This window comes from Oncorhynchus clarkii, chromosome 21 (assembly GCF_045791955.1).
Source record: "Oncorhynchus clarkii lewisi isolate Uvic-CL-2024 chromosome 21, UVic_Ocla_1.0, whole genome shotgun sequence".
Lineage (NCBI taxonomy): Eukaryota > Metazoa > Chordata > Actinopteri > Salmoniformes > Salmonidae > Oncorhynchus > Oncorhynchus clarkii.
In genome coordinates, this window is record NC_092167.1 from 36,006,456 (window position 1) to 36,033,414 (window position 26,959).

The 26,959-nt window shown below is 42.5% G+C and overlaps 1 protein-coding gene across 1 annotated transcript in view; it reads right to left on the bottom strand.

Moving 5' to 3' along the window:
- The window catches only part of LOC139378978 (phospholipid-transporting ATPase ABCA1-like), a 269,741-nt gene that overhangs the window by 75,910 nt on the left and 166,872 nt on the right, over positions 1 to 26,959 (bottom strand). Inside the window, exons 31-34 of the mRNA XM_071121640.1 lie at positions 25,137 to 25,326; positions 10,908 to 11,002; positions 10,506 to 10,611; positions 37 to 111 (exon numbers count right to left, since the gene is read on the bottom strand). Coding sequence (XP_070977741.1) covers positions 37 to 111; positions 10,506 to 10,611; positions 10,908 to 11,002; positions 25,137 to 25,326 — 466 coding nt within the window. The remainder of the gene's footprint in view (positions 1 to 36; positions 112 to 10,505; positions 10,612 to 10,907; positions 11,003 to 25,136; positions 25,327 to 26,959) is intronic.

Here is a 26,959-nt window from a genome sequence, read left to right on the forward strand (position 1 = left end):
AGTCTCGAAGCCTGAAGATGAACAATGATATAATACCTTGACGTTATCCCTGGTCCCAAGCTCTTTCAGGAGCGTCTCGGCGTTCAGAAGGATCTGCTCAGTCGTGTTATCCTAATGAAGGAGAGAATAATAATAATAATAATAACAAGAGAACAAGGCTTAATTGGACACACTTGGGAAAATACATATCCTCTTTGAAATGCAAAACATCATGGAACAGCATTCACTCTATATTGCTGAGGCCCACTTATTTATGTATTTCATATAGGCTGGAGAAGTAACATTATTAGGCTTGTTATTTCAGCAAACCTGCAGCACTGACTTCAGCTGCCCCCCCCCCCCCCCCTCCCCCTTCCTCCCTCTCCACTGCCATGGTTTAGAAACGTTCTAGAGGGGAGGTAGGGTATTCCTACATATGAGATGCTTGATACATATGACCCCTGGGTATTAGCGCTATAGAGGGCAGGTGGGAGTGGGAACCGAATGGGTCAACGTTGGAGCCAAATTATTTCGCCAACCCAGCACTGCCTTCCACTTGCACCTCTCTCCTTTTACAATATTTTTTCTCTCTTTTCTCACTATGGAAATTCCTCCACATGGTGTTCTAACATATAACACAGTGGAGTTGCAGGACCAGGTGTGGGTTGGCCACATGGGTTGCGTAAAAAAACAACACACTATGGTCATGTTTCATGTGAAATGGGCCTTGGGATGAGTGCTGCTGAGAACCGTGTGATTTGTGATGGCCCGTCATCACGCCTGTGCCCAGGTCCAGTTCAGCCTGGCCCGGTGCACACTGCACGCATTACACGTGTCATATAAATGCAAATGGTTCCTTCGGTCTGCAGGCGACTCAAATCAAAAGCCTACAATACGAGAGGTAGGAAGAGAGGGACAGGGGAAGGAGAAAAGGAGGGAGGGAGAGGGTAGAGAGAGAGGGAGAAAAACAGGGAGCAAGAGATAGGAGGAGGGAGTGTTTGCACACTCTACTCATCGTCTCTCTATTTAGGAGAATCACACAGAACACCGACCATCTAATTTATTAGTAATGAACTCAGGAACTACAAGCCCTTTTTATGTCTGTAATTCTGCCTTTCTCCAAGATTTGTAACATAATTTGCTTTTCAAATCAAATTGTATTTGTCACAATCACCGAATACAACAGGTGTAGGTAGACCTTACAGTGAAATGCTTACTTACAAGGCCTAAACCAACAATGCAGTTTTAAGAAAAATAAGTGATAAAGTATTTACAAAATTAACTGAAGTAAAAAAAATAAAAAAAATAAAAAACTTCTCCCTTTTGAAGAATGGGGAGTGAGGGAGGAGGAAACCGGATGGCGGTCAGATAGAGGGAGTAAAGGTGCTGGCGCAGGATGGCACCATAGTGGGCACGACATTGGAATGGGTTCTTCCTGAGGATTAGCTCCTCATTCCACTGGCATTGTTTCTGTTGCAGACGGGAAGACACGTGGCGGGAGACACAGAGGGGGGTTAGGGAATTACGGCAAACGTTTACTGATGCTTATCCCTTATGAAACGACTTCCTCCTCAAGGGCGATGGTGCTCGTATGGCCAATGACCCGGACACCCAAACAGCCACAGCCAGCGATACAATGGTGGCACGATGCGTTCTGTCAAGTGCGTGATGAGAAAGCTGTTTTGGCACTCAAAACACTGTATTTGATTACTTTATTGACTAGTCTTTCCTAATTGTCTTCAAGCATGGTGTGTTTTGTTTTTGCCATGTCGTAATATCTTCCTTCCTCATCCTATTCGATCCCAGAATGTTTTGCCACATGAGTCTCATTTCAATTTCAACTTTGCAGATTTTCTGACTTTATACACTGCACTCTTTGAGAGAGGTAGTTAGCAAACCAGGCCAAAGGCCCTCCAGAGACACCAATACTCCTTAGCCGGCCCACAAGAACGGAATGGTCTACCTTATCAAAAGCTTTGGCCAAGTCAATAAAAATAGTAGCACAATATTGCTTAGAATCAAGGGCAATGGTGACATCATTGAGGACCTTTAAGGTTGCAGTGACACTTCCATAACCTGCGCAGAAACCAGACTGCATACCAGAGAGAATACTATAGACATTGATAGTTGACAAATAGAAATAGGCTTATAACAGTCAGTTAGGATCAGCTTGCCTTCCAAGCAATGGGAACCTCCTCAGAAAGGAGAAGCAGGTTAAAAAAGGTGGAGATAGGCTTGGCGATGATAGGGTCAGGAACCTTAAAGAAGAAAGGGTCTAAACCGTCTGACCCTTCTGAGCTCCTTTAGCACCTCGGACTCAGTGACTGCCTACATGGAGAAACTTTGTAGTGGGGCAGGGTAAAAAGAGGGAGAAGCATCGGGATAGTCATATTAGAAGGAGTGGGAGATGAGGAAATGTTGGACGGGCAAGGAGGCATGGCTGAGTCAAATAGGAGTCCTGACTTAATGAAGTGGTGATTAAAGAGTTCAGCCATGTGCTTCTTGTCAGTAACAACCACATCATCAACATTAAGGGACATGGGCAGCTGTGAGGAGGAGGGTTTATTATCCAGGTCTTTAACAGTTTTCCAGAACTTCTTGGGGTTAGACCCACAGAGAGAGAACTGCTCCTTAAAAGTAACTAACTTTGGCCTTCCGGATAGCCTGAGTGCACTTATTTCTCATTTGCCTGAACGATAGCCAGTCAGCCTGAGTACGTGTGTGGAGAGCCTTTCGCCAAATGCAATTCTTGGGGTGGAGTAACTCCGCAAGATCACGGTCGAACCAGGGACTAAACCTGTTTTTAATTCTCATTTCCTTCATGGGGGCGTGTTTGTTAACAATACCACTGAAAATATCAAAAAAGAAGGTCCAAGCGTCTTTGACAGAGGGGATCAAACTGATTCTATACCATTTTACAGAGGCCAGTTCATGAAGGAAGGATTGCTCATTAGTTCTTTAGCAAGCGTCTATGACAAATCCGGACAGGTTGTTTCACTGAGCAGCCATTACGAACACACGCTGTAAAACAGTGATCACTAAGGTCATTACAGAAAACACCAGACTGATACCTAGCAGGATTATTTCTGAGGATAACGTTTTCTGGGTGTTTGGAGTCATACCTTGTGGGATTGGTGATAATCTGAGAAAGATTTAGGGAGTCCCATTGCTTTAGGACTTGATCAGGTGGTTTAAGCATCTCCCAGCTTAGGTCACCTAGCAGGACAAATTCAGACTTAGTATAAGGGGCCAGGAGAGAGCTTAGGACAGGTAAGGTACAGGCCGGTGCGGATGGAGGACGAAAACACCCAGCAACTGTCAACAAAGAGCTATTTGAAAGTTTAATGCTTAAAACCAGCAAATCAAATTCTTTGGGGACAGACTTGCTGGAGACAACCGAGCACTGAAGGTGATCCTTGGTAAAGATTGCCACTGAGGGCGGATGATTATTTTTTTTAGGAGCATGACCGTATTTCTATTACACCCTGTGGCGCACTGCACTAGCATCAAATAGTCCCCATGATATGCAACTTTTCAAGGAAGTCAGTAACCAATACACACAGTCAATTAGGAAAGCAAAGGCTAGCTTTTTCAAACAGAAATTTGCATCCTGCAGCACTAATTCCAAAACGTTTAGGGACACTGTAAAGTCCATGGAGAATAAGAATACCTCCTCCCAGCTGCCCACTGCACTGAGACTAGGAAACACTGTCACCACTGATAAATCCACGATAATTGAGAATTTAAATAACCAATTCTCTACGGCTGGCCATGCTTTCCACCTGGCTACCCCAACTCTGGCCAACAGCTCTGCACCCCCCGCAGCAACTGGCCCGCTTCATCTTCACCCAAATCCAGACAGCTGATGTACGGAAAGAGCTGCAAAATCTGGATCCCTACAAATCAGCTGGGCTAGATAATCTGGACCCTCTCTTCATAAAATGATCTGCCACCATTGTTGCAACCCCTATTACTAGACCATTTCGAATCCCACCGTACCTTCTCCGCTATGCAATCTGGTTTCCTAGCTGGTCACAGGTGCACCTCAGCCATGCTCAAGGTCCTAAATGATATCATAACCGCCATCGATAAAAGACAGTACTATGCAGCCGTCTTCATCGACCTGGCCAAGGCTTCCGACTCTGTCAATCACCGTATTCTTATTGGCAGACTCAACAGCCTTGGTTTCTGACTGGCTGGCCTGGTTCACTACTTCTCAGATAGAGTTCAGTGTGTCAAATCGGAGGGCCTGTTGTCTGGACCTCTGGGAGTCTCTATGGGGGTGCCACAGGGTTTAATTCTCGGGAGGACTCTTTTCTCTGTATATATCAATGTTGTCGCTCTTGCTGTGGGTGATTCTCTGATCCACCTCCACGCAGACGACAGCATTCTGTATACATCTGGCCATTCTTTGGACACTGTGTTAACAAACATCCAAATGAGCTTCAACGCCTACAACTGCTCTAAATGCTAGTAAAATGAAATGCATGCTCTTCAACCGATCGCTGCCCGCACCCACCCGCCTGACTACCATCACTACTCTGGACGGTTCTGACTTATGTTGACAACTACAAATACCTAGGTGTCTGGTTAAACTGTAAACTCTCCTTCTAGACTCACATTAAGCATCTCCAATCCAAAGTTAAATCTAGAATCAGCTTCCTATTTCGCAACAAAGTCTCCTTCACCCATGCTGCCAAACATACCCTCGTAAAATGGACTATCCTACCGATCCTTGACTTCGACGATGTAATTTACAAAACAGCCTGCAACACTCTACTCAGCAAATTGGATGCAGTCTATCACAGTGCCATCTGTTTTGTCACCAAAGCCCCATATACTACCCACCACTGCTACTTGTATGCTCTCGTTGGCTGGTCCTCGTTTCATATTCATCGCCAAACCCACTGGCTCCAGGTCATCTATAAGTCTTTGCTAGCCTTATCTCAGCTCACTGGTCACTGGTCACCATAGCAACACCCACCCGTAGAACGCGCTCCAGCAGGTATATTTCACTGGTCATCCCCAAAGCCAACACCTCATTTGGCCGCCTTTCCTTCCAGTTCTCTGCTGCCAATGATTGGAATGAATCGCAAAAATCACTGAAGCTGGAGAATTATATCTCCCTCACTAACTTTAAGCATCAGCTGTCAGAGCAGCTTACTGATCGCTGCAGCTGTACACAGCCCAACTGTAAATGGCCCATCTGTAAATAGCCCATCCATCCAACCAACTACCTACCTCATCCCCATATTTTTTTTTTTGCTCTTTTGCACACCACTATTTCTGCTTGCACATCCTCATCTGCACATATATCACTCCAGTGTAAATTTCTAAATTGTAATTACTTTGCCACTATTGGCCTATTTATTGCCTTACCTCCTAATTTCATTTGCACACACTGTATACAGATTTTTCTAGTGTGTTATTGACTGTACGTTTGTTTATCCCATGTGTAACTCTGTGTTGTTGTTTTTGTCGCACTGCTTTGCTTTATCTTGGCCAGGTCGCAGTTGTAAATGAGAATATTTTCTCAACTGGCCTACCTGGTTAAATAAAGATGAAAAACAAATAATAATATTGGATGACTGTCATTCATATTCCATTCACCCAGCTCAATGTAACTTTGATAGGTTTAGGCTACTACATGATACTCCAATTTTCCCGATACCCATCATGAAGATGCTACAACCTAGCCTACGAATGAAAGTTTACAAGGTAGGAGCACAGGTCGAGATACATTTTTGTAATCAAGGTGAGAGTCATTGACACATTCAATACCTGTCTGCATCTATCTGATCTAGGGTGTAATCTTTAGTCCAACAGTTGCAAATGAGAGATTCTATGGGACAAATTCAGATATGTTTTACCTCTTTCCCTCGTTCCGTTTGCTTCTGTTTTCAACAGAATTGGTGGAATTAATACACTCCTGATCACATGCAAACACAGTTCACTTTCCAAGCAGCCACATACAAACAGCATGATCCCTGTGATCGTTGTATAATTACTTCTCGCATCTATGTGCTCTCCTCCTCCCCCCTTTTCCTTCACTTGTAGCTGATGTGCAAAACACATCAGTTGTCTGTGACCAGACTAAAAAACCTATCCAAGCCAAACCTTTATGTCATAACCTCTAACCACTACACACAGCCTACCTACATCATTGACACCATATTAACGTCATATGCAATTCAGTCAAGACCAAATTCTTATTTACAATGGCGGCCTAAACTGTCCAAACCCGGACAACACTGGGCCAATTGTGCGCCACCCTATGGCACTCCCAATCGCGGCCACTCGGGAGCCCTGGTTACTTTCTAAATGTAATCAGTTAGTTACTAGCTACCTGTCCAAAATTGTAATCAGTAATGTAACTTTTGGGTTACCCAAACTCAGTAACATAATCCGCTTAAGAGGTATTAGAAGAAGACAAAAATGTATGTTACCATTTGAACTACATATATTGCAGGATAAAGCAATGTTACAGTTTATATAGATGCCCATTTATGGATGTTATATTTTAATTTATGGGTTGCTTATGTACACTTCATCTAACCCGTCGCTTTCTACAATGTATAATAATACAATTAAATTATATCTTTACATTAAAAAGCAAAGTATCAGAATTACAGTCATTCCAATAAATGTTATAACCGTTAATCTTCAAGAATAGGACTTGGAAAATATGGAAATAGAGATCAGCCAAATTGTTTTACCTGAGCGTGATCCCAAAACTAAGGACTTATTAGCAGCACTACTCATGGAGGACCACTAGTCATGGAGGACTGATTGTGGACTACAGGAAAAGGAGGACCGAGCACGCCCCCAATCTCATCGACAGGAATATAGTGGAGCAGGTTGAGAGCTTCAAGATCCTTGGTGTCCACATCACCAACAAACTATCATGGTCCAAACACACCAAGATAGTCGTGAAGAGGGCATGACAAATTCTATTCTCCCTCAGGAGACTGAAAAGATATGGCATGGGTCCTCAGATCCTCAAAAAGTTCTACAGCTGCACCATCGAGAGCATCACTGCCTGGTATGCCAACTGCTCGGCCTGCGACCACAAGGCACGACAGAGGGCAGTGCGTATGGCCCAGTACTTCACTGGGGCCAAGCTTCCTGCCAACCAGGACCTCTATACTAGGCGGTGTCAGAGGAAGGCCCTAAACATTGTCAAAGACTCCAGCCACCCTAGTCATAGACTGTTCTCTCTGCTACCACACGGCAAGCAGTACCGGAGCGCCAAGTCTAGGTCCAAAAGGCTTCTTAACAGCTTCTACCCCCAAGCCATAAGACTCCTGAACAGCTAATCAAATGGCTACCCAGACTATTTGCATTGCCTCCCCCCCTCTTTTTACGCTGCTACTGTCTGTTTATTATCTATGCAGTCACTTTAACTCTACCTACATGTACATATTACCTCAATTACCTCAACTAACCTGAGCCACGCACATTGACTCTGTACCGGTTCCCCCTGTACAGTGGCAAGAAAAAGTATGTGAACCCTTTGGAATTACCTGGATTTCTGCATAAATTGGTAATAAAATTTGATCTGATCTTCATCTAAGTCACAACAATAGACAAACACAGTCTGCTTAAACTAATAACACACAAACAATTATATGTGTTCATGTCTTTATTGAACACACAGTGTAAAAATTCACAGTGCAGGGTAGGAAATGTATGTGAACCCTTGAATTTAATAATTGTGTCACGACTCCAACCGAAGGTGGCTCCCCTTCCCGTTCGGGTGGCACTCGGCGGTCGTCGTCGCCGGCCTACTAGCTGCCACTGATTATTTTCTCCCCCTCCTTATGTGTTTATTGATTACACCTGTTTTGAGTTTGTTGTAATTAGTTGGGCTTTATTAGTCAGCCGGCCCGCCCGTTTCTTTGTGCGGGATTAATTATTGTAACCTTTGTGTTTGGTGTAGACCAACGTGTTGGTTTATGTTCGTGGAGTTTGCTGGACTGTTTTCGTCCCCCGTGTCTGGGGCATTTGTCTTGAGCACCCAGTGTTTCGTCGGGTGGCCGTTGTTCACCGTGTGTGCATTAAAAGAGCACTATATTGAACTCTCTGTTTTCCTGCGCCTGACTTCACACTCCCGACACCCAGAACGTTACAAATTGGTTGAACCTCCTTTGGCAGTAATAACCTCAACCAAACGTTTTCTGTAGTTGCGGATCACACCTGTGCATCGGTCAGGAGGAATTTTGGACCATTCCTCTTTACAAAACTGTTATATTCTTGGGATGTCTGGGGTGAACCGTACTCTTGAGGTCATGCCACAGCATCTCAATCAGGTTGAGGTCAGGACTCTGAGTGGGCCACTCCAGAAGGCATATTTTATTCTGTTGAAGCCATTCTATTGTTGATTTACTTCTGTGTTTTGGATTATTGTCCTGTTGCATCACCCAACTTTTGTTGAGCTTCAATTGGCAGACAGATAGCTTTAAATTTTTCTGAAAAATGTCTTGATAAATTTGGGAATTCATTTTTCCGTCGATGATAGCAAGCTGTCCAGGCCCTGAGGTAGCAAAGCAGCCCCAAACCATAATGCTCCCTCCACAATACTTTAGAGCTGGGATGAGGATTTGATGTTGGTGTGCTATGGCTTTTTATTGTCTCCCTTCCAAACAACTCAACTTTAGTTTCATCTGTCTACAGAATATCCAGGTGCTCTTTTGCGAACTTCAGAAGTGCAGCAATGTTTTTTTTTGGAGTGCAGTGGCTTCCTCCCATGAACACCATTCTTGTTAAGTGTTTTACGTATGGTAGAATTGTCAGCTGAGATGTTTGCATGTTCCAGAGATTTCTGTAAGTCTTTAGCTGAAACTCGAGGATTCTTCTTAACCTCATTGAGCATGCTGCTCTGTGCTCTGGGCAGTCATCTTTGCTGGATGGCCACTCCTAGGGAGAGTAGCAACACTGCTGAACTTGAACTTTAGATGCATGTGATAGCTAAATAAGAAAAAGCGGAAATGAAAAAAAATACAACGAAAATCTCTCTTCCTCTCTTGCTTCTAATTTATTCAAAACTGTTCAACTATTGTCTTTCCCTTTTTGAGTCAACCACTCACCACATTTTACGCACTGCAATGCTAGCTAGCTGTAGCTTATGCTTTCAGTACTAGATTCATTCTCTGATATTTTGATTGGGTGGGCAACATATCAGTTCATGCTGTAAGAGCTCTGATAGGTTGGAAAACCTCCTCCAGAGGTTGTCATAATTATTGTGAATGTTTATGGAAGGGGGTGAGAACCACAAGCCTCCTAGGTTTTGTATTATAGTCAATGTACCAAGAGGAGGACGGAACTTAGCTGAACTCATCATGGTGCCCCTCTACAGAGTGCTGTTGAGGCTACTGTAGACCTTCATGGCAAAACAGTGTGATTGAATCAATTATTTGGTGACGTGAATATATAGTATAGTTTTATCTAAAAAGGATAACTTTAATGTTTCACTATTTTTAAGAACTTCACTGAGAAGAAAGGTCCTCCCCTTCCTCCTCTGAGGAGATTCAACTGCTAAAGTACACTGTCTACTGTTCTTTCTCTGTCTGCAACCCCAGCAGACACAGGAGGTGTCCCAAATGGCACTCTATTCACTTTGTAGTGCACTTATTTTGACCAGGGCCCAAGGGGTACAATTCGTGACGCAACCACAGTCAGCGAGCCAGACATATCCCACTTTATAAAGGGAAAGGCACAGAGCTGGGAACGGCTGATGTTCAGCCATTAGAGTTACATCATCACTGCGGCTGTGAATCAAAGTCGTGTTAGTGTGGAGAATCCGGAGCCTGGAGAAGGATGGTTAATACACCCAAGGGAGAGTAACACTGATCTTGATTGTATGACTTCATTTGCCTTTTTTTAAATTTATTTTTTAAGTTTGAGGTCCATACCTCCTACAGGTTTGAACATTTAATGAGTGAGTGAGTGAGTGAGTGAGTGAGTGAGTGAGTGAGTGAGTGAGTGAGTGAGTGAGTGAGTGAGTGAGTGAGTGAGTGAGTGAGTGATAGATAGATAGATAGATAGATAGATAGATAGATAGATAGAGGGGTGTGTGTACACTTGTTTGAATGTGTTGAGGAGAAAAAGAGTAAGAAGTAAATATATTAGATGCATCTGAGACAATCATACCCAGTTTCCATGGACACCCAAAGTCTATCTGGGTTTTAACTTTCCTTCCAGTTTGATTTGAAGGTAATGTGTTGAAATTCAAGAGTCTGAAATTCAAGAGTCACTCAAGCAGATTCGATCTCGTGTTTCAAAAAGAGCACAAGCTTAGCGTTAGTGATTGGTTTCTTACGTCCATGCATAATTGAATGTAGATAAACAACATTCCAAGCACCCCTGTGAATTGAGATCTCCGTAGATCCCTTCTGGCTTTCAACCACAGCAAATGTACCTTTATCCTCCCACACAGGAAGATATTAAATCAATGCGTTTTCCCTCAGAAGTCAAGCTGTTCCACAGCTGGCAGTAAGGCCACCACTATCCCAATATCCATAGCATACCTGGGGGGAATTGAACAGGCTTTTCAAATCCCTGATTACAGCTTCAATTTCCGGTTCAGTCATCCTGACCTGGGAGTTAACTCCTCCAACGGAAATCCCTCCGTACCTTGAGTGGTGGGTAGTGGTGGCAGGGGTGCGGGCGAAGATCAGAGTGCAAATTAATAAGATATGAACAAGCATGGACACACAAACACACAAATAAATTCACACACATGCAGACACACACATACAGAAACAGCACACAGTGCCATTTAATTTGACTCTTGACTCATGAGTTATAATTAGTGGGACGTTGAACTTGACATTACACGCTATCTCAGATAACAACTTCGGTCACGTTGTTGGCATCATGTCTGAACATTCAAAGTTATGTAAGTGCTACCGAGCACAGAGTGAAGGTACCTTTTTTTGCCTGCTTTCTCATACGTCTTCAAGAGGAAGTCTGTCATGTTCCTCCCTGTCAGGTCCTGTAGTGTGTCCGTAGTATTCTGGATCCTCTGGAAATACATGACAATGAAATGTTATTACTTCTAACATACATAGGTTTTCTTTAGCCCAGAACTCATCAACATGTGACATGCAATTCACTACAGTATACAGACTTCTAAGGCAATCATTGGCTCTGAGAAAAAGGTGGAACAACTGACATTCAAAGCAATGGATATAATAGCAGTACCATGCATATGCCATTTAGCAGACAGTTTTTATCCAAAGCGACACAGTCATACATCAACACAATTTACGTATAGGTGGCCCCAACGGGAATCAAACCCATGACCCGCAGAGTTGCAAGTGCCTTGCTCTACGAACTGACCGACACAGCAGGTTCCAAATAGTGTATTGTGCAAACGTTTGGAAATCCAGGCTTCATGATCTTAATCTGACGGAAGTTCAGCCTTAACAATGGCCACCATCCCAACACAACAGAGTTGGAAACACTTCCATCAATGCAAGCATCAATGCATGATAGTGGCACCGGCCACATTTCGAACCATAAACAACTCATATATGCATGGCGCTGTGGAACCCAACCAAGCACTCTGAACCCGATCATAATAGTCAATTAATGAGCCTGTTGGAACCTTCCCCGTCCCCGTGATGCATCCAAAGCTGTGGCTAATGTCAAAGGGCTCTAATTAGCACGTACTCTGCATACATTGGCACATTCAGACAATTAGGGAAGACACGACACAGTGGTGCGTTTCCACTCCACATATCCTCCATAGCCACATCCAACAACTAGCACCTCCCTGTCTGGCCCAGTTCATTTCAGGGCAGCGGGATACAAAACTGATTAGGATGATTCCTTGGCAAGGGACATGGAGACTGCTAATTAGGATCCAGAACCCCCCTCCCCGACCCTCCCTCCCATATTCCCTCACACTCTCCCCAAGCCGAGCATCGAGCCGCTACAACCCCCCCCCCCCAACCTGACTCCCTTTAACAAAATGTGTTCTATCCACCCTTCCCTGAGTTCCTAGCTTAGCGCGCTAACCGAGGGTAAACACTGCACTCGGAGAGAGACTACTGTTTAAATAAACGCCCCCACACCGATTAGCAGTGTTTGTACGCCTCTTTTCTATTTGTTGTTCGGTAATGACATGGATCTGTATGCAAACAGGCGCTGGTTCGTTAATTAATTCATAGCTTGGTTGGGGCGAGGGGCCTGATTAGGAGGGGAGAGGGGAAAGGGGGGTTCCATTCCAAAAGCTTACCTGTCCCCCTGATACATATTGAAATGCTTTTATGTTATTGTTTTTACAGATGAGTGCCCAGTAATCTAAATAATCCAACCAGGATGTATTTGGTTATATAGTTCGACTTTCCAGGTCCACCCCTAGTCGAACTGTAGATACAGTCCAGCTGCAAAAAATGCAGTCTGTAATAGCAGAACTCAATTCCAAATGAGATGAAAATACAGTACATTGATGTAGCTTTGGACTCTATACCCACTGCATACCATTAGTTATCTGCAAAATGAACAATGTGATTTTGAATGTAGTTAAAAATGTGGTTACTGTAATAGTGAAACAGCTCGGAAGTTTTGTAACAGGAAGAAGATGAGACCCTGTTTACCGTTGAACAATCTGGGTCTCCGTTACGAGCAGCAAGAGATTCAAAATAAACAAACAGATGGTTAGAGTGTTGACTGTACTGTGCACAATGAGCCTGAGCTCACAGCTCAGACAGCCAGCATGAGAGTCGAATTGCATTGGCTGCATTTCACCTCCTCCAATCGAAACCACAGATAAGTTGCCATTGCTTCCAACACTCAATGGGCATGTGTACTAATATGGACACCGTACATATTTATATAGGTCATAGAAAGATAGAGGAAAAGTTTGTTGTAATGGCAAAAAAAAAAATGAATGAAATAGTATCAAAGCATGTGTTTGATACCTTTATTTTATTCCATTTCGGCCATTACAATGAACCTGTCCTCGGATATCTCCTCCCACCTTGCCACTTCTGATCCCAGTTATTTACCTGGAACGTTCTTTCTCTTCACTTGGCATTCTATACTTCACATCACTCATTCCACACACGTATGCCACTCTAGACCACATGACGGCAGGTTGATGACACACAGGAGAGGCAAACAGGAGAGAGGCAAATGTAAACTCAGAGTAATCAAATCTGGGGAATAAGCTGGCACGCCGCGGTGTTGGAGAGACGATAAGAGAATAGGCTTCTTATTAATCTCTGCACACAGTCTCTGTATCTTGGGAAACCTCCATAACCAACTTCCAATTCTACCTGGCACAAACAAATGCAATCTTTGGGACGTAGAGTTCTGCTTGAAGCGATGTGAACCACCTGCTGTACGTAGCTATGCAGGCCTAGGCTGAGGTTAACTCATCTAGTTTGTTGATTTGTCAGAAATGCTGAATTATGATCAAGTCAATTTTGTTTTCTTATGTTTTTAAAAGACAACATTTAATTGTCATTTTCAGAAATACATGACTTGTAATTCTTATTTCCTGTCAAAAGTGCTACACCTGTCTTGTTGGTGGAGGTGGATTTTGGCAAAGTAACTGCTAGTAAGTTATTTGTAAATACTAGGAACTAAAGTGATGGATTGTGACTCAAATCGTATCTTGTTGGCAGGAAATTACAAGGAATTTCTGTATATGTTGGCAGCAGCAAGTGGATACGTGCATTTGTGTGCCTACGTGCATGTTTTGAATACATTTGCTAATATATCACTGAGTGGATCAACCTCCAACGTAAGGCTGTGTTCAAAATAATACAAACATAAGCCAGAGACATTGCCATCTTTACAAGTCAACACTGCCTAGCTGCAGTTTTACTCAAATAAATAAATACATTTACAGGGCCTCATTCCACCATCTGGCTCATCTTGCAACCTCACAACCTTTTGTCTTCCAATGTGCCCTTCCTTGCTGAACGCTTCGCTTCGGACAGGTCATTTAACACTAGAATGGATCTAGGGGGTAGAAGCCAAAATGACAAATCAACAGTAGCCTCTTAGAGCAAAGATGTGACCGACCCATATCGTGGGTTCTGTCTGCTTGAATTCAGGTTGCAGGACTTGTCAGTACATAGTGTGGTTCATTATCTGATTATCTACCTCAAAGAGAGGCCTAGGCTAGCCAATAGGGAGATCCGTTCCCAATAAACTGAACTCTGATTCATATTGTTACGAAGATAATACAATGTAATTGGTCATGCACAATAGAATAACAACGCCATGCCAGGACAACTCCCCCAAAGCAAAGTGCAAGTTATTAAAACCATCCTGGTCAAGTGTGCAGCACTGCCAATTAAAAAAGAGAAGTCAATTAGTATCAAATATCAAGGCCTATTTTAGAACATCCCTGCTGAAAAAGCCAGCATACAGTAGACCAACATAGGCTGGCCCAGCATATTTGCTGGTGATACCTTCGCTGTGCTTTCATGGCATTGTGTTTTGCTGTGGACCAGCCTTCACTGTGTTTTTGCTGGTGACCGGCCTTCGCTGTGTTTCTGCTGGTAAGCAACCGTCATTATGTTTTCATAGTGACCAGCCTTTGCTGTGTTACCATAGCGACAATACTTTTTTTGTGTTTGGTGGTAACGAGACTACAGTGTTTCTTCTTGGTTACCACCCACCCTGGTGACCAACATAGAATCACTTAGACTACCCAAACCATGTAAAATGGAACAAACATTTCAATAACGGGTGCAATAAATCAAACTAGCAGAATGGATTAGTTTAGAAAAATGTATGTTATTTATCTTTGTTTAGCATATGATTAATTAATCAATCAATGTACCTGCAAAAACACAACAAACAAAAATGACATTAAAACAAACTACAAAAGAGCATGCTGGGAAATATGATAAATGAGAGTGGTCAGACCAGCAGCTAGACTATGCTGGACCAGCATAGACCAGCTTGGTCACCAGCATGACCAGCATAAACTGGAATGTTACCGCGGGTGTAGCGAAATGCATATGTTTCTAGTTCAAACAGTGCAGTAATGTCTAACAAGTAACATCTAACAAATTTCAATTTACATGAATGGAATTAAGAATATATAAATATTAGGACAAGCAATGTCAGAGCGGTATATCCTAAAATACAGTGGAATAGGACAGAATACAGTATATATACAGTTGAAGTCGGAAGTTTACATACACTTAAGATGGAGTCATTAGAACTCATTTTTCAACCACTCCACAAATGACTTGTTAACAAACTATAGTTTTGGCAAGTCGGTTAGGACATCTACTTTGTGTATGACACAAGTAATTTTTTCAACAATTGTTTACAGACAGATTATTTCACAATTCCAGTGGGTCAAAAGTTTACATACACTAAATTGACTGTGCCTTTAAACAGCTTGGAATATTCCAGAAAATGATGCCATGGCTTTAGAAGCTTCTGATAGGCTAATTGACATCATTTGAGTCAATTGGAGGTGTACCGGTGGATGTATTTCAAGGCCTACCTTCAAACTCAGTGCCTCTTTGCTTGATCATGGGAAAATCAAAAGAAATCAGCCAAGACCTCATAAAACAATTGTAGATCTCCACAAGTCTGGTTCATCCTTGGGAGCAATTTCCAAATGCCTGAAGGTACCACATTCATCCGTACAAACAACAATATGCAACAGTATAAAAACCATGGGACCACGCAGCCGTCATACCACTCAGGGAAGAGACGCGTTCTGTCTCCTAGAGATAAACGTACCTTGGTCCGAAAAGTGCAAATCAATCCCAGAACAACAGCAAATGACCTTGTGAGGATGCTGGAGGAAACAGGCACAAAAGTATCTATATCCACAGTAAAACGAGTCCTATATCGACCTAACCTAAAAGGCCGCTCAGCAAGGAAGAAGCCACTGCTCCGAAACTGCCATAAAGAAAGCCAGACTATGGTTTGCAACTGCACATGGGGACAAAGATTGTACTTTTTGGAGAAATATCCTCTGGTCTGATAAAACAAAAATAGAGCTGTTTGGCCAAAATAACCATTGTTATGTTTGGAGGAAAAAGGGGAGGCTTGCAAGCCAAAGAACACCATCCCAACGTGAAGCATGGGGGTGACAGCATCATTTTGTGGGGGTGCTTTGCTGCATGAGGGACTGGTGCGCTTCACAAAATAGATGGCATCATGAGGCAGGAAAATTATGTGGATATATTGAAGCAACATCTCAAGACATCAGTCAGGAAGTTAAAGCTTGGTCGCAAATGGGTCTTCCAAATGAACAATGACCCCAAGCATACTTCCAAAGTTGTGGCAAAATGGCTTAAGGACAACAAAGTCAAGGTATTTTAGTGGCCATCACAAAGCCCTTACCTCAATCCCATAGTAGATGTGTGTGCAGAACTGAAAAAGCGTGTGCGAGCAAGGATGCCTACAAAGCTGAATCAGTTACACCAGCTCTGTCAGGAGGAATTGTCCAAAATTCACCCACCTTACTGTGGGAAGCTTGTGGAAGGCTACCCAAAATGTTTGACCCAAGTTAAATAATTTTAAAAGCAATGCTACCAAATACTAATTGAGTGTATGTAAACTTCTAACCCACTGGGAATGTGATGAAAGAAATAAAAGCTGAAATAAATAATTTTCTCTACTATTATTCTGACATATCACATTCTTAAAATAAAGTGATGATCCTAACGATGGCTATTTAAGATAGATGATCCTAACGACTGCCTTGAGATAGATGCTGTTTTTCAGTCTCTTGGCCCCAGCTTTGATGCACCTGTACCGACCTCGCCTTCTGGATGATAGCGGGGTGAACAGGCATTGGCTCAATTAGTTGTTGTGCTTGATGATCTTTTTGGCCTTCCTGTGACATCGGGGGCTGTCGGTGTACTGGAGGACAGGTAGTTTGCCCCCGATGATGCGTTGGGCCGCACAACCCTCTGGAGAGCCCTGCGGTTGTGGGCAGTGCAGTTGCTGTACCAGGCGGTGATACGACCTGACAGGATGCTTTCAATTGTGCATCTGTAAAGGTTTGTGATGGTTTTAGGTGCCAAGCCAAATTTCTTCAGCCTCCTTAGGTTGAAGAGGCTCTGTTGTGCCATGTTCACCACACTGCCTGTGTGGGTGGACCATTACAGTTTATCAGTGATGTGTACACCGAGGAACTTCAGGCTTTCCTCATTTTCCACTGTGGTCCCGTCGATGTGGATAGGGGGGTTCTCCCTCGGTTGTTTCCTGAATTCCATGATCAGCTACTTTGTTTTGTTGACATTGGTTGAGAGGTTATTTTCCTGGCACCGCTCTCCCAGAGCCCTCACCTCCTCCCTGTAGGCTGTCTTGTCATTGTTGGTAATCAAGTTTACTACTGTTGTGGCAAAATTGATGATTGAGTTGGAGGCGTGCATGGCCACGCAGTCATGGGTAATTGGGAGTACAGGAGGGGGCTGAGCACACATCAAATCAAAGTTTATTTGTCATGTGCGCCGAATACAACAGGTGTAGACCTTACAGTGCTTACTTACAGGCTCTAACCAATGGTGTGGAAAAAAAGGTATATGTGTGTGTGTGTGTGTGTGTGTGTGTGTAGGTAAATAAAGAAATGAAACAACAGTAAAAATACATTTGAAAAAAGAGTAGCAAGGCTATATACAGACACCTGTTAGTCCGGCTTATTGAGGTAGTATGTACATATAGGTATCGTTAAAGTGACTGCATACTGTGGGGCAAAAAAGTATTTAGTCAGCCACCAATTGTGCAAGTTCTCCCACTTAAAAAGATGAGGCCTGTAATTTTCATCATAGGTACACTTCAACTATGACAGACAAAATGAGAAAAAAAATTCCAGAAAATCACATTGTAGGATTTTTAATGAATGCAAATTATGGTGGAAAATAAGTATTTGGTAACCTACAAACAAGCAAGATTTCTGGCTATCACAGACCTGTAACTTCGTCTTTAAGAGGCTCCTCTGTCCTCCACTCGTTACCTGTATTAATGGCACCTGTTTGAACTTGTTATCAGTATGAAAGACACCTGTCCACAACCTCAAACAGTCACACTCCAAACGCCACTATGGCCAAGACCAAAGAGCTGTCAAAGGACACCAGAAACAAAAAAATGAATCTGCAATAGGTAAGTAGCTTGGTTTGAAGAAATCAACTGTGGGAGCAATATTTAGGAAATGGAAGACATACAAGACCACTGATAATCTCCCTCGATCTGGGGCTCCACGCAAGATTTCACCCCGTGGGGTCAAAATGATCACAAGAACGGTGAGCAAAAATCCCAGAACCACACAGGGGTACCTAGTGAATGACCTGCAGAGAGCTGGGACCAAAGTAACAAAGCCTACCATCAGTAACACACTACACCGCCAGGGACTCAAATCCTGCAGTGCCAGACGTGTCACCCTGCTTAAAACCTCTTAAGTCTACCCCTTCCTTTTTCGAACATTCTGTTAAAAATCGCGCAACTTTTCAGCGTCCTGCTACTCATGCCAGGAATATAGTATATGCATATGATTAGTATGTGTGGATAGAAAACACTCTGAAGTTTCTAAAACTGGTTAAATCACGGCTGTGACTATAACAGATCGTGTGTTTCATTGAAAAACGCAAGAAAAACTGCTCTCTGAAAGCTAAAAATAATTTCCATAAGTCACTTTCATGGGTTGTTAAAAGAGCACAAAATTAATTATGAATCTGCATGCAATTCATACAGATTCCACACGATGTCGCCATTGTCGTCATTTTCAATTGACTTTTTTGTTGGAAAATCCAACTAACAGGATTCCGTTTCTTCCGGTCTCCACCAGGATGGTTTGAATGTGCACATTGGCAGCCATTGATTTGCAGACGAGGAGCTATTGAATATACATCGCCCTGTAATCATTTTGATAGATTATAAACGTTTACTAATACCTAAAGTTGGATTACAAAAGTATTTCGAAGTGTTTTGTGAAAGTTTATCGTCGACTTTTTTAATTTTAAAAAATGACGCAGCGTTTAAAAACAATGTTTTTTTCTGAATGACACAGCTTCCATAGAAAGCTATTTTGGGTATATATGGACCAATTTAAACGAAAAAAAGACCCAATAGTGATGTTTATGGGGCATATAGGAGTGCCAAGAAAGAAGCTCGTCAAAGGTAATGAATGTTTTATATTTTATTTCTGCGTTTTGTGTAGCGCCGGATAAGCAAAGTCTTTGTTTACGTCGCATTCAGGCATTTTGAGGTGTTGCATGCTATCAGATAATAGCTTCTCATGCTTTCGCCGAAAAGCATTTTAAAAATCTGACTTGTTGGCTAGGTTCACAACGAGTGTAGCTTTAATTCAATACCCTGTATGTGAATTTTGATTAAGGTTTGAGTTTTAACGAGTACATTTAGCATTTAGCGTAGCGCATTTGCATTTCCAGGTGCCTAGTTGAGACATCTGCGTCTCAAGTAGGATCAAGAAGTTAAGCCAGTACATGTCCAGGCACGTCTGAAGTTTGCTAGAGAGCATTTGGATGATCCAGAAGAAGATTGGGAGAATGTCATATGGTCAGATGAATCCAAAATATAACTTTTTGGTAAAAACTCAACTCGTCGTGTTTGGAGGAGTTGCATCCAAAGAACACCATACCTACTGTGAAGCATGGGGGTGGAAACATCATGCTTTGGGACTGTTTTTCTGCAAAGGGACCAGGACGACTGATCCGTGTAAAGGAAAGAATGAATGGGGCCATGTATCGTGAGATTTTGAGTGAAAACCTCCTTCCATCAGCAAGGGCATTGAAGATGAAACGTGGCTGGGTCTTTCAGCATGACAATGATCCCAAACACACCACCCGGGCAACGAAGGAGTGGCTTCGTAAGAAGCATTTCAAGGTCCTGGTGTGGCCTAGCCAGTCTCCAGATCTCAACCCCATAGAAAATCTTTGGAGGGAGTTGAAAGTCCGTCTTGCCCAGCAACAGCCCCAAAACATCACTGCTCTAGAGGAGATCTGCATGGAGGAATGGGCCAAAATACCAGCAACAGTGTGTGAAAACCTTGTGAAGACTTACAGAAAACGTTTGACCTCTGTCATTGCCAACAAAGGGTATATAACAAAGTATTGAGATAAACTTTTGTTATTGACCTGGTCAGAATAGTTTGTGCAATGCTTTGTTCAAGGGTTGTTTAGCTTCATTTTGAAGGCTTGCTAAAGCATATCTCAATGAATTTGGATTTAAGCATTTTCAAGAACTCTACTCACATAAGTAGTGAATGAAGAAAATATGCACAACTTAAAATATTTATTTGATAGATAAGGGTGGCAAGGCTATGCAACAGTAGCTGAGTTGAGTTTCCTGATGATAAAGACATCAAACGTAATACTCAGAGAGCTGTGGCTTTATCAATTCCTTTGCACGCATGAAGGCCTTTTAATTTGTTACAGTTAAATATCGCCAGCCAACGAGTGCCAATACATGAGAATTGTAAATAGGCTTACTATTGTATGCCATTTCCATGGAAACATAGATCTCTCTCTCTCTCTCTCTCTCTCTGTGTGTGTGTGTTTTTCAAGGACATATTGGGAGGATAGAAAGGATAAAAGATAAAAGAAATCTACTCCAAAGCCTGTACGTCATGTCATGGTTAATTCAATACTAGCTTCTTTTTTTTTTTTTTTTTTTTTTTTTTTTTAGGTCAAAGGGAATGTATTCTCCCAATGTTCTGGGTTTCTGTTGGTGGTTCGGCCAAAGAGCCACATCAATTCAAGCCCCCCCTTTACAGGACCATGGAGCACAGGTAAGCAATCTATAGCACTCATTGTTTAATAAATTAAGTGTGTGTGTGTGTGTGTGTGTGTGTGTGTGTGTGTGTGTGTGTGTGTCTATGTGGGTGCGTGCGCAGTGTGTCCGTTCGTGTGTGTGCAGTGTCTGTCCGTGTGTGGTGTGTGTGTGTGCATAGGGTGCGTCAGTTTGAATGTGTGTAGGGTTGGGTGGCACAAAGAGACATTCAAATAAAAATACTGTGATTTTAAAGAAGGGAGGGAAATAATAGACAATGGAGAGAGAGAGAGACACTGACTGCCGTGAAAAAAAACCTCATGTATCCAACAGCACCTTTTAATGGGACACCTTGACAGCCTTGTCGAGATCCGGAACATCCAGGTGTCAGAATAAGACAGGTCACGGAAATTGTACTCTTTTTGTCCGACTGTCTCGGCAAGCATCCCCATCCCATAATACCTGTTCTCCAACCCTCACTTCAAAACGGCCCCATCTTGTCTGGCTTGTCACAAGAGGGGGGGGGCACAGCGAGGCTTGCGCACAAGCTCAACGAGGCATTACATATCCGGCAAGGGCAGACGTCATGTGATAGTCCAGTCCATCACTATAAAGGAGCTTTTGGAAGGAGGGGGGAGAAATGAGGTCTGGGGATGAGCAGAGCATCATCTCAAGGAGTCGTTTCGCAAAACAGCATGGGCTCCGGGTAGGGGAAGTCATTGGCTTTCAAAGGCCTCTTACTGTCTGTCTGAGAGGGCTCAGCACACATGTGTATACACATACAGTGCTCACACACACACACACAGAGGTACTGTATGCATACATAATGCACACTTTGAGCAAGGCATTTAACCCCTAACCTGCTTCAAGGGCCTGCTCTGTGCCGCTTGCCATGTGCCGCTTCCAGCTTTTTGGTGTATGTGTGTTTGTGTTTGTGTGTGTAAGAATATGTGCGTGTGTGTGTGTGTCACAGGTGTGACTAATTTCCCATCCATTCAGTTAATGCATCAAGCATTTTCATTGTACAATTGAACTGATTATGAAATGTCAATGTGTGTGTTTAAACCTCCCTCTTTTTTATGTTCTAGGCGTCCGCCCACAGGAAGTGAATGCAGTCCGGAGGCATGGTGGAACATTGTGTGCAGTAAGCTAATGGCATTGTTTGTTGAGAGCACGTGGATAATGTAGTTGTTTAAGCTGTGGAGAACCTGAGAAAATAGACACATGTCTCCAGGGCCACTTCCTGTGCCCCTTTCTGTCTGGTTTGTTGATGTTGGTATTTTAAACTATGCATTGGCTAAAAGCAAACTGTGGAATGGAACAGGTGAGATGTACCCAACCTGAGCCACATGTCCTCTTAAATATGGTGTTTAGTTTAAAACTGTTGTTTAGTCTCTACTTCACTCTGCCTGCTCAGCCCAGATCCAAAAGAACCTGTCACTCTTCCACCACATAGATGTGTGTGTGGTGTCCGGCAGTAGATTATAATGAAGCAAGGACAATAAAATATCTGTTTAAGAAAATATACATGAAATAGTTTCTTGTTTTTTCTCCTGAAAAGCCAACAGTTCCTCTTTGCCAAGACTTTGTCAAACATTCCAATTAGCCATCTTACAAGAAAGAGTCTTTTGCAGTCAAACATCTCAATTCGCATTCCAAGATGATGCGGTACTTCAGAACAAGATGCCAAGCAGAATAAAAACTCACCTCCCACACCAGCTACAGAGAACCAAATGATCTCATATTTCTCAGACTGTGCTTTTGGATACTTGTTTGCAAACTGGGTAAGTACTACATCCATCTCTCTGACATTTAACTTCCACTGAGGGGGAAAAAAGGGGAATAAACTGAGGAACAGTCGCTGTCGAAAAGCCAACGCGTTGGCACCACACCTTCGCTTAGCGCTGCTGGCTTAAAGTGTCACTCCTTACACCTCTGTCACGGTTGATGTCAATTCATACATCTACCGTATTTGATTTCTCACCCCTATTTTCTGTTTTGATCAACTGAATTTACCATCCAGGTGGGTGATGAACTATGTCGACCACTCAACACCGGCTGTAACCTCACATCAAATCAACCACCAGAACCTCCTCACCAGTACGGTGTTGATGCTCCCTCTCAAGGAGTACATAGTATCTCTCCCAGCTGGTATATGGACAGGCACATGATGTAGCTGGCAATACAAAGTCCCAGAATCACGTGAAGGTCATGTCTGTCACATCCAGAGTGTTTATCTGTCGATGATTGTGTCTTGAAAAGCATGACTGAAAGAATTGGTTTTAGTTTTTGTTTGCAAATGTGGGATATTGACTTTCGAGTCACATGTTCCTAAGCCACCAGGGAAAAAAGTCAAATAATCAGTCAATTAAATCACTGGGTACTGTATAACAAAATGTTGCTTTTAGTGGTTTTGATCGTTTGCGGCAAAGCTTTATAGGTTATTATAACTTGTGTGCGTAAGTATAACCAGGAGTGATTTCATTAACTTCTTTAATCAAGCCTAATTTAATTAACTGGTGTTTGTCATTTCAATTCAACCTGTTGCTAGAGTGCAACATATTTTCTTGTAACATTGTTTATTTCCTGAAACCCAATAGAACAGAAAATGCTCATCTCAAGACATGAATGATTGTTAACAAACCAAGCATGAACCACCCTAGAAAGTAACAAAAAGCATTACGTCTGTCTACCTATTTCCCTCTATATTGGACTTTTATCTATCAGTCTATGGTGGGTACATTACCAAGATCACTTGGCTCACTCAGACTCTCATCTCTCTCTCTCTCTCTTTCATCTCACATACCTTCAACAATAATCCAGAATTCACTCACTGAGAACACACCTTGTGTAAACACCAAAAGCCATTTCCACTAAAAGCTAGAATGCACCAGTTCCCGTCCATCAATTTTGTATCGTTTTCAATATCATTCAAGGTATTGGAGTATTAGAATGGTATTTCCTATTCAAGTCAATGTTTGTTGATGTGGATTTTGTTCGATTAGAAAGATTCAAGTTGTATGTTAAACGTCATAGCACAATTGAAAGATATATGGTGTGTAGAAATTCAAAGAGGGTGGCCAGCAGGGATAGGTGGAATGGGCTGAGGGGAGCTGAGGGTTGGGATGTGGAATTGGAGACAAGTGGGAGTGGAGCTGCTGGGCGGGGCATAGAATGATGGTCAAAAAATGAAGTCAAAATAAAACAATACAAAAAGTACATTTGAATAAAACTGAGTGGCAACGTTGTTACATCTAATGCTTGTTTGCCTGAGGCTGATGCCATACAGGTGTTTGTATGCATGTACACATGCATATACACACACACTCATTCAAACGCTGGATGTGGACCAGCAGCCATATTGAGTGTACTGGTGAAACATGCACGATTAGCTTTGTCAATTCTAGTAATTTTATTTCTATGATTGGAGAAATCCATTTAGGCCAAAGGAGCCCACTCATTCCTCTCAGCATGCCCGGTGACCAGCGGGGCCACCCACCTCATTGATCACAGTCAGGTTTAAGACTCAATGGGGTCCTGCATTTGGCCATGTATGTTGTTAGGGTAATGGCTTATAAAACATTGCCTTTGATTTCCAAGAGACACACAGGGAAAACCCAGGCCTTGGAAGTTATAGGGGAGGGGTCGGACATCTGCAAGCTCAGCGCTAACCTGCACCCACTCTCCGAGAGGGGTTGGCTAAAAGGGATGATCTGAGAGAGGTCAGAGTTCAAAGGATGCCAGAAAAAGAGTAGTGCGACACATTATCTCAACATACATTTTTTTCTTAAGACCAGCCCTAAGGCTATTGAGGAAGACATGAGACAATAGTAACATGGATACAATAAAGCTGTCTAACTTCAATGGTTACATTGTCCCAGCTGGACATCCATGTTTAGCTGGATATATACACTCTAGCTGACCCTGGTAAAGTAGTTAATGTGGTTAATGGTCATGTAATATCTTGGTTCTGGATCCATTAGTTAAATTGGATGGATTGATTTGTAAGGTGGATCCATCATGGAGGGGATATAGAGTAAAGTATAGCATGCAATAAGTATTACCCATTGTAAGGGGATACTTTGGTAAACATGCTTTCACAATAAAAACTTTGGAGGCGAAGATGACACCTACATTGCCATTGCAGGACTGTAGACACAGTGCACACTGAATCAACTATGTTACACTTCACACTCCTTTGACCTCCCCCTCACTGCACCTGGGTCACTGCACCAATTTGACCATCTGGGGTTCGAAGCCTGCTCTTTTAGCTGGCAGAGCTAAAAGCTTATGCATTAGTTTGGGTTGCTAACACAAGTCTTCAGGTCCAACACAGGTTGCCATGTTAAACACACATTTCAGGCCAGAGGTCAAGTATTTCTATTGGAAACCATTATGTTACAAGCAGACCTGGGGTTGACAGATTGTGGACTAACCTGAGGGGGAGGCAGCCCCCCGGCTCCAGGTGGGCAATCTGGCAGCATGATAGTCTTTTGAGGAGTGCTGCACTGGCAGTTAGGGGAAGGGTTGGCCATGCTCCAGGTCCCGTTGATTAAGATGTTGTTGATAGAGGGTTCCACTGAGGGAGTGGTCCATTTAGAATCAATGGGGACACACGGGAGATTCCTGGAGAAAGGGGGGTGGGGGTGATGATGAAGATGACTAACCATGAGAATCAAAATAGGAAAAATCATGCCTTGGCATTTCTCAACAGTTATCATCAGAAAGACATAATATTCAAATTCAAGCATGTATACAGTACACTTACTTACACAGTTTTAGAATACCTGTTTAGGTCTAGCTCTTTTTAAACATAGCGTCGCTCTCTAATGAAAACCTTTTTATTTTGTATTGAAAGCAGTCACTCCACTCAATGTACTCGGAATATTCCATGACTCTAGGAAAATAGCTCCTGAAGGTCCATAAAAGTTTCACTGTATGCTCGTTAATGGGAAAATATGGATTCTTTTTTTCAATTTACTGAAACATTTCTGTTTTGGAGATGAGAGGTTTTCATTCGTCAACAACGATAGATGACAAATGACGTTATCAACACAACTACAGCATAGAAGTCTCCTTATCTAAAACAGGGAGGCACGGTAAGTGTTGTTAGTGCGCCGGCTGAAGAGTTGGGGAAGCAGAACAGCTTGATAAAGCATGTTGAACATGATCGGGCTTGACAGAGAGGAGATGGAGCAGTTATGAGAGATCAGGTTCACTTAACTATTGACAATATAATTCCAACCCCCTAACCGTAAAACAAGGCAAATCTGCACAATCCCAAAAAACACTCACCTCCGAGAACCCCAGAACGAACGAATGAATATATCAAATAAATGGTGCTAAATAACTTAGATTGATGCCGTAAACGTGTATTATTTCATCTCAACCATATACCGTACGATACCGTGTATATGCCTTCGGTTGTACGCAATCAATATTTAGGATTTATTCGATGGTTTTTTTCACTGCATGGATATTGTGTCAGAACATGTAAGAATAAAACTGAATGTAGTCTCTCGAGGAATTATCCTGCATGAGATACGCAACTTCAGATTTGATCAAAACAAAAATGTTTCCAAATCGACCAAGAATAAAACGGAATGTAGTCTCTCGAGGAATTATCCTGCATGAGATACGCAACTTCAGATTTTATCAAAACAAAAATGTTTCCAAATCGACCAGGTTCAGCTTCAGATTTGGTGAAAACAAAATTTGAATTGATTTATTGAGGTAAAAAAAATGTGCCAATGGGGGAAATGTTTGCCCAATTCCATATTGACACCTTCCCCCTACCCTGTATGCACTTTTGAGATCTGAAATCATTGGATACGAGTATCTGTCCATGTGCTAAGTGTTGCTTGTCACATGTTGCTCTGTATGCACTTATTGTCTGTCTGCATTTGTCTATTTAATTATTTTTAATAATAACCTGCCCAGGGACTATGTTAGAACATTTTCCAGATGGCTAAAACATTCACTACTGAAATTTGGATTCATGTGCATTGTCCCTGCAAAAATAAATGTAATAAAGTAAAGTAGACAATGTGGGGACATTTGCACCAAGCATATCAGAGGGTAACCATATCCAATTGAATCTCCCTTTCCATCTCCATCTCCACAAATGCAAGGGGGGGTCTGGGCTAGCTAGAGGACGATTTGGGCATATATGGCATACAACTAATAAACACTTGAACAACACTTTATCAAATTTGATTATGTGCTTTGCACCCTTCTCCACTGTTCAAAATGAACAGAT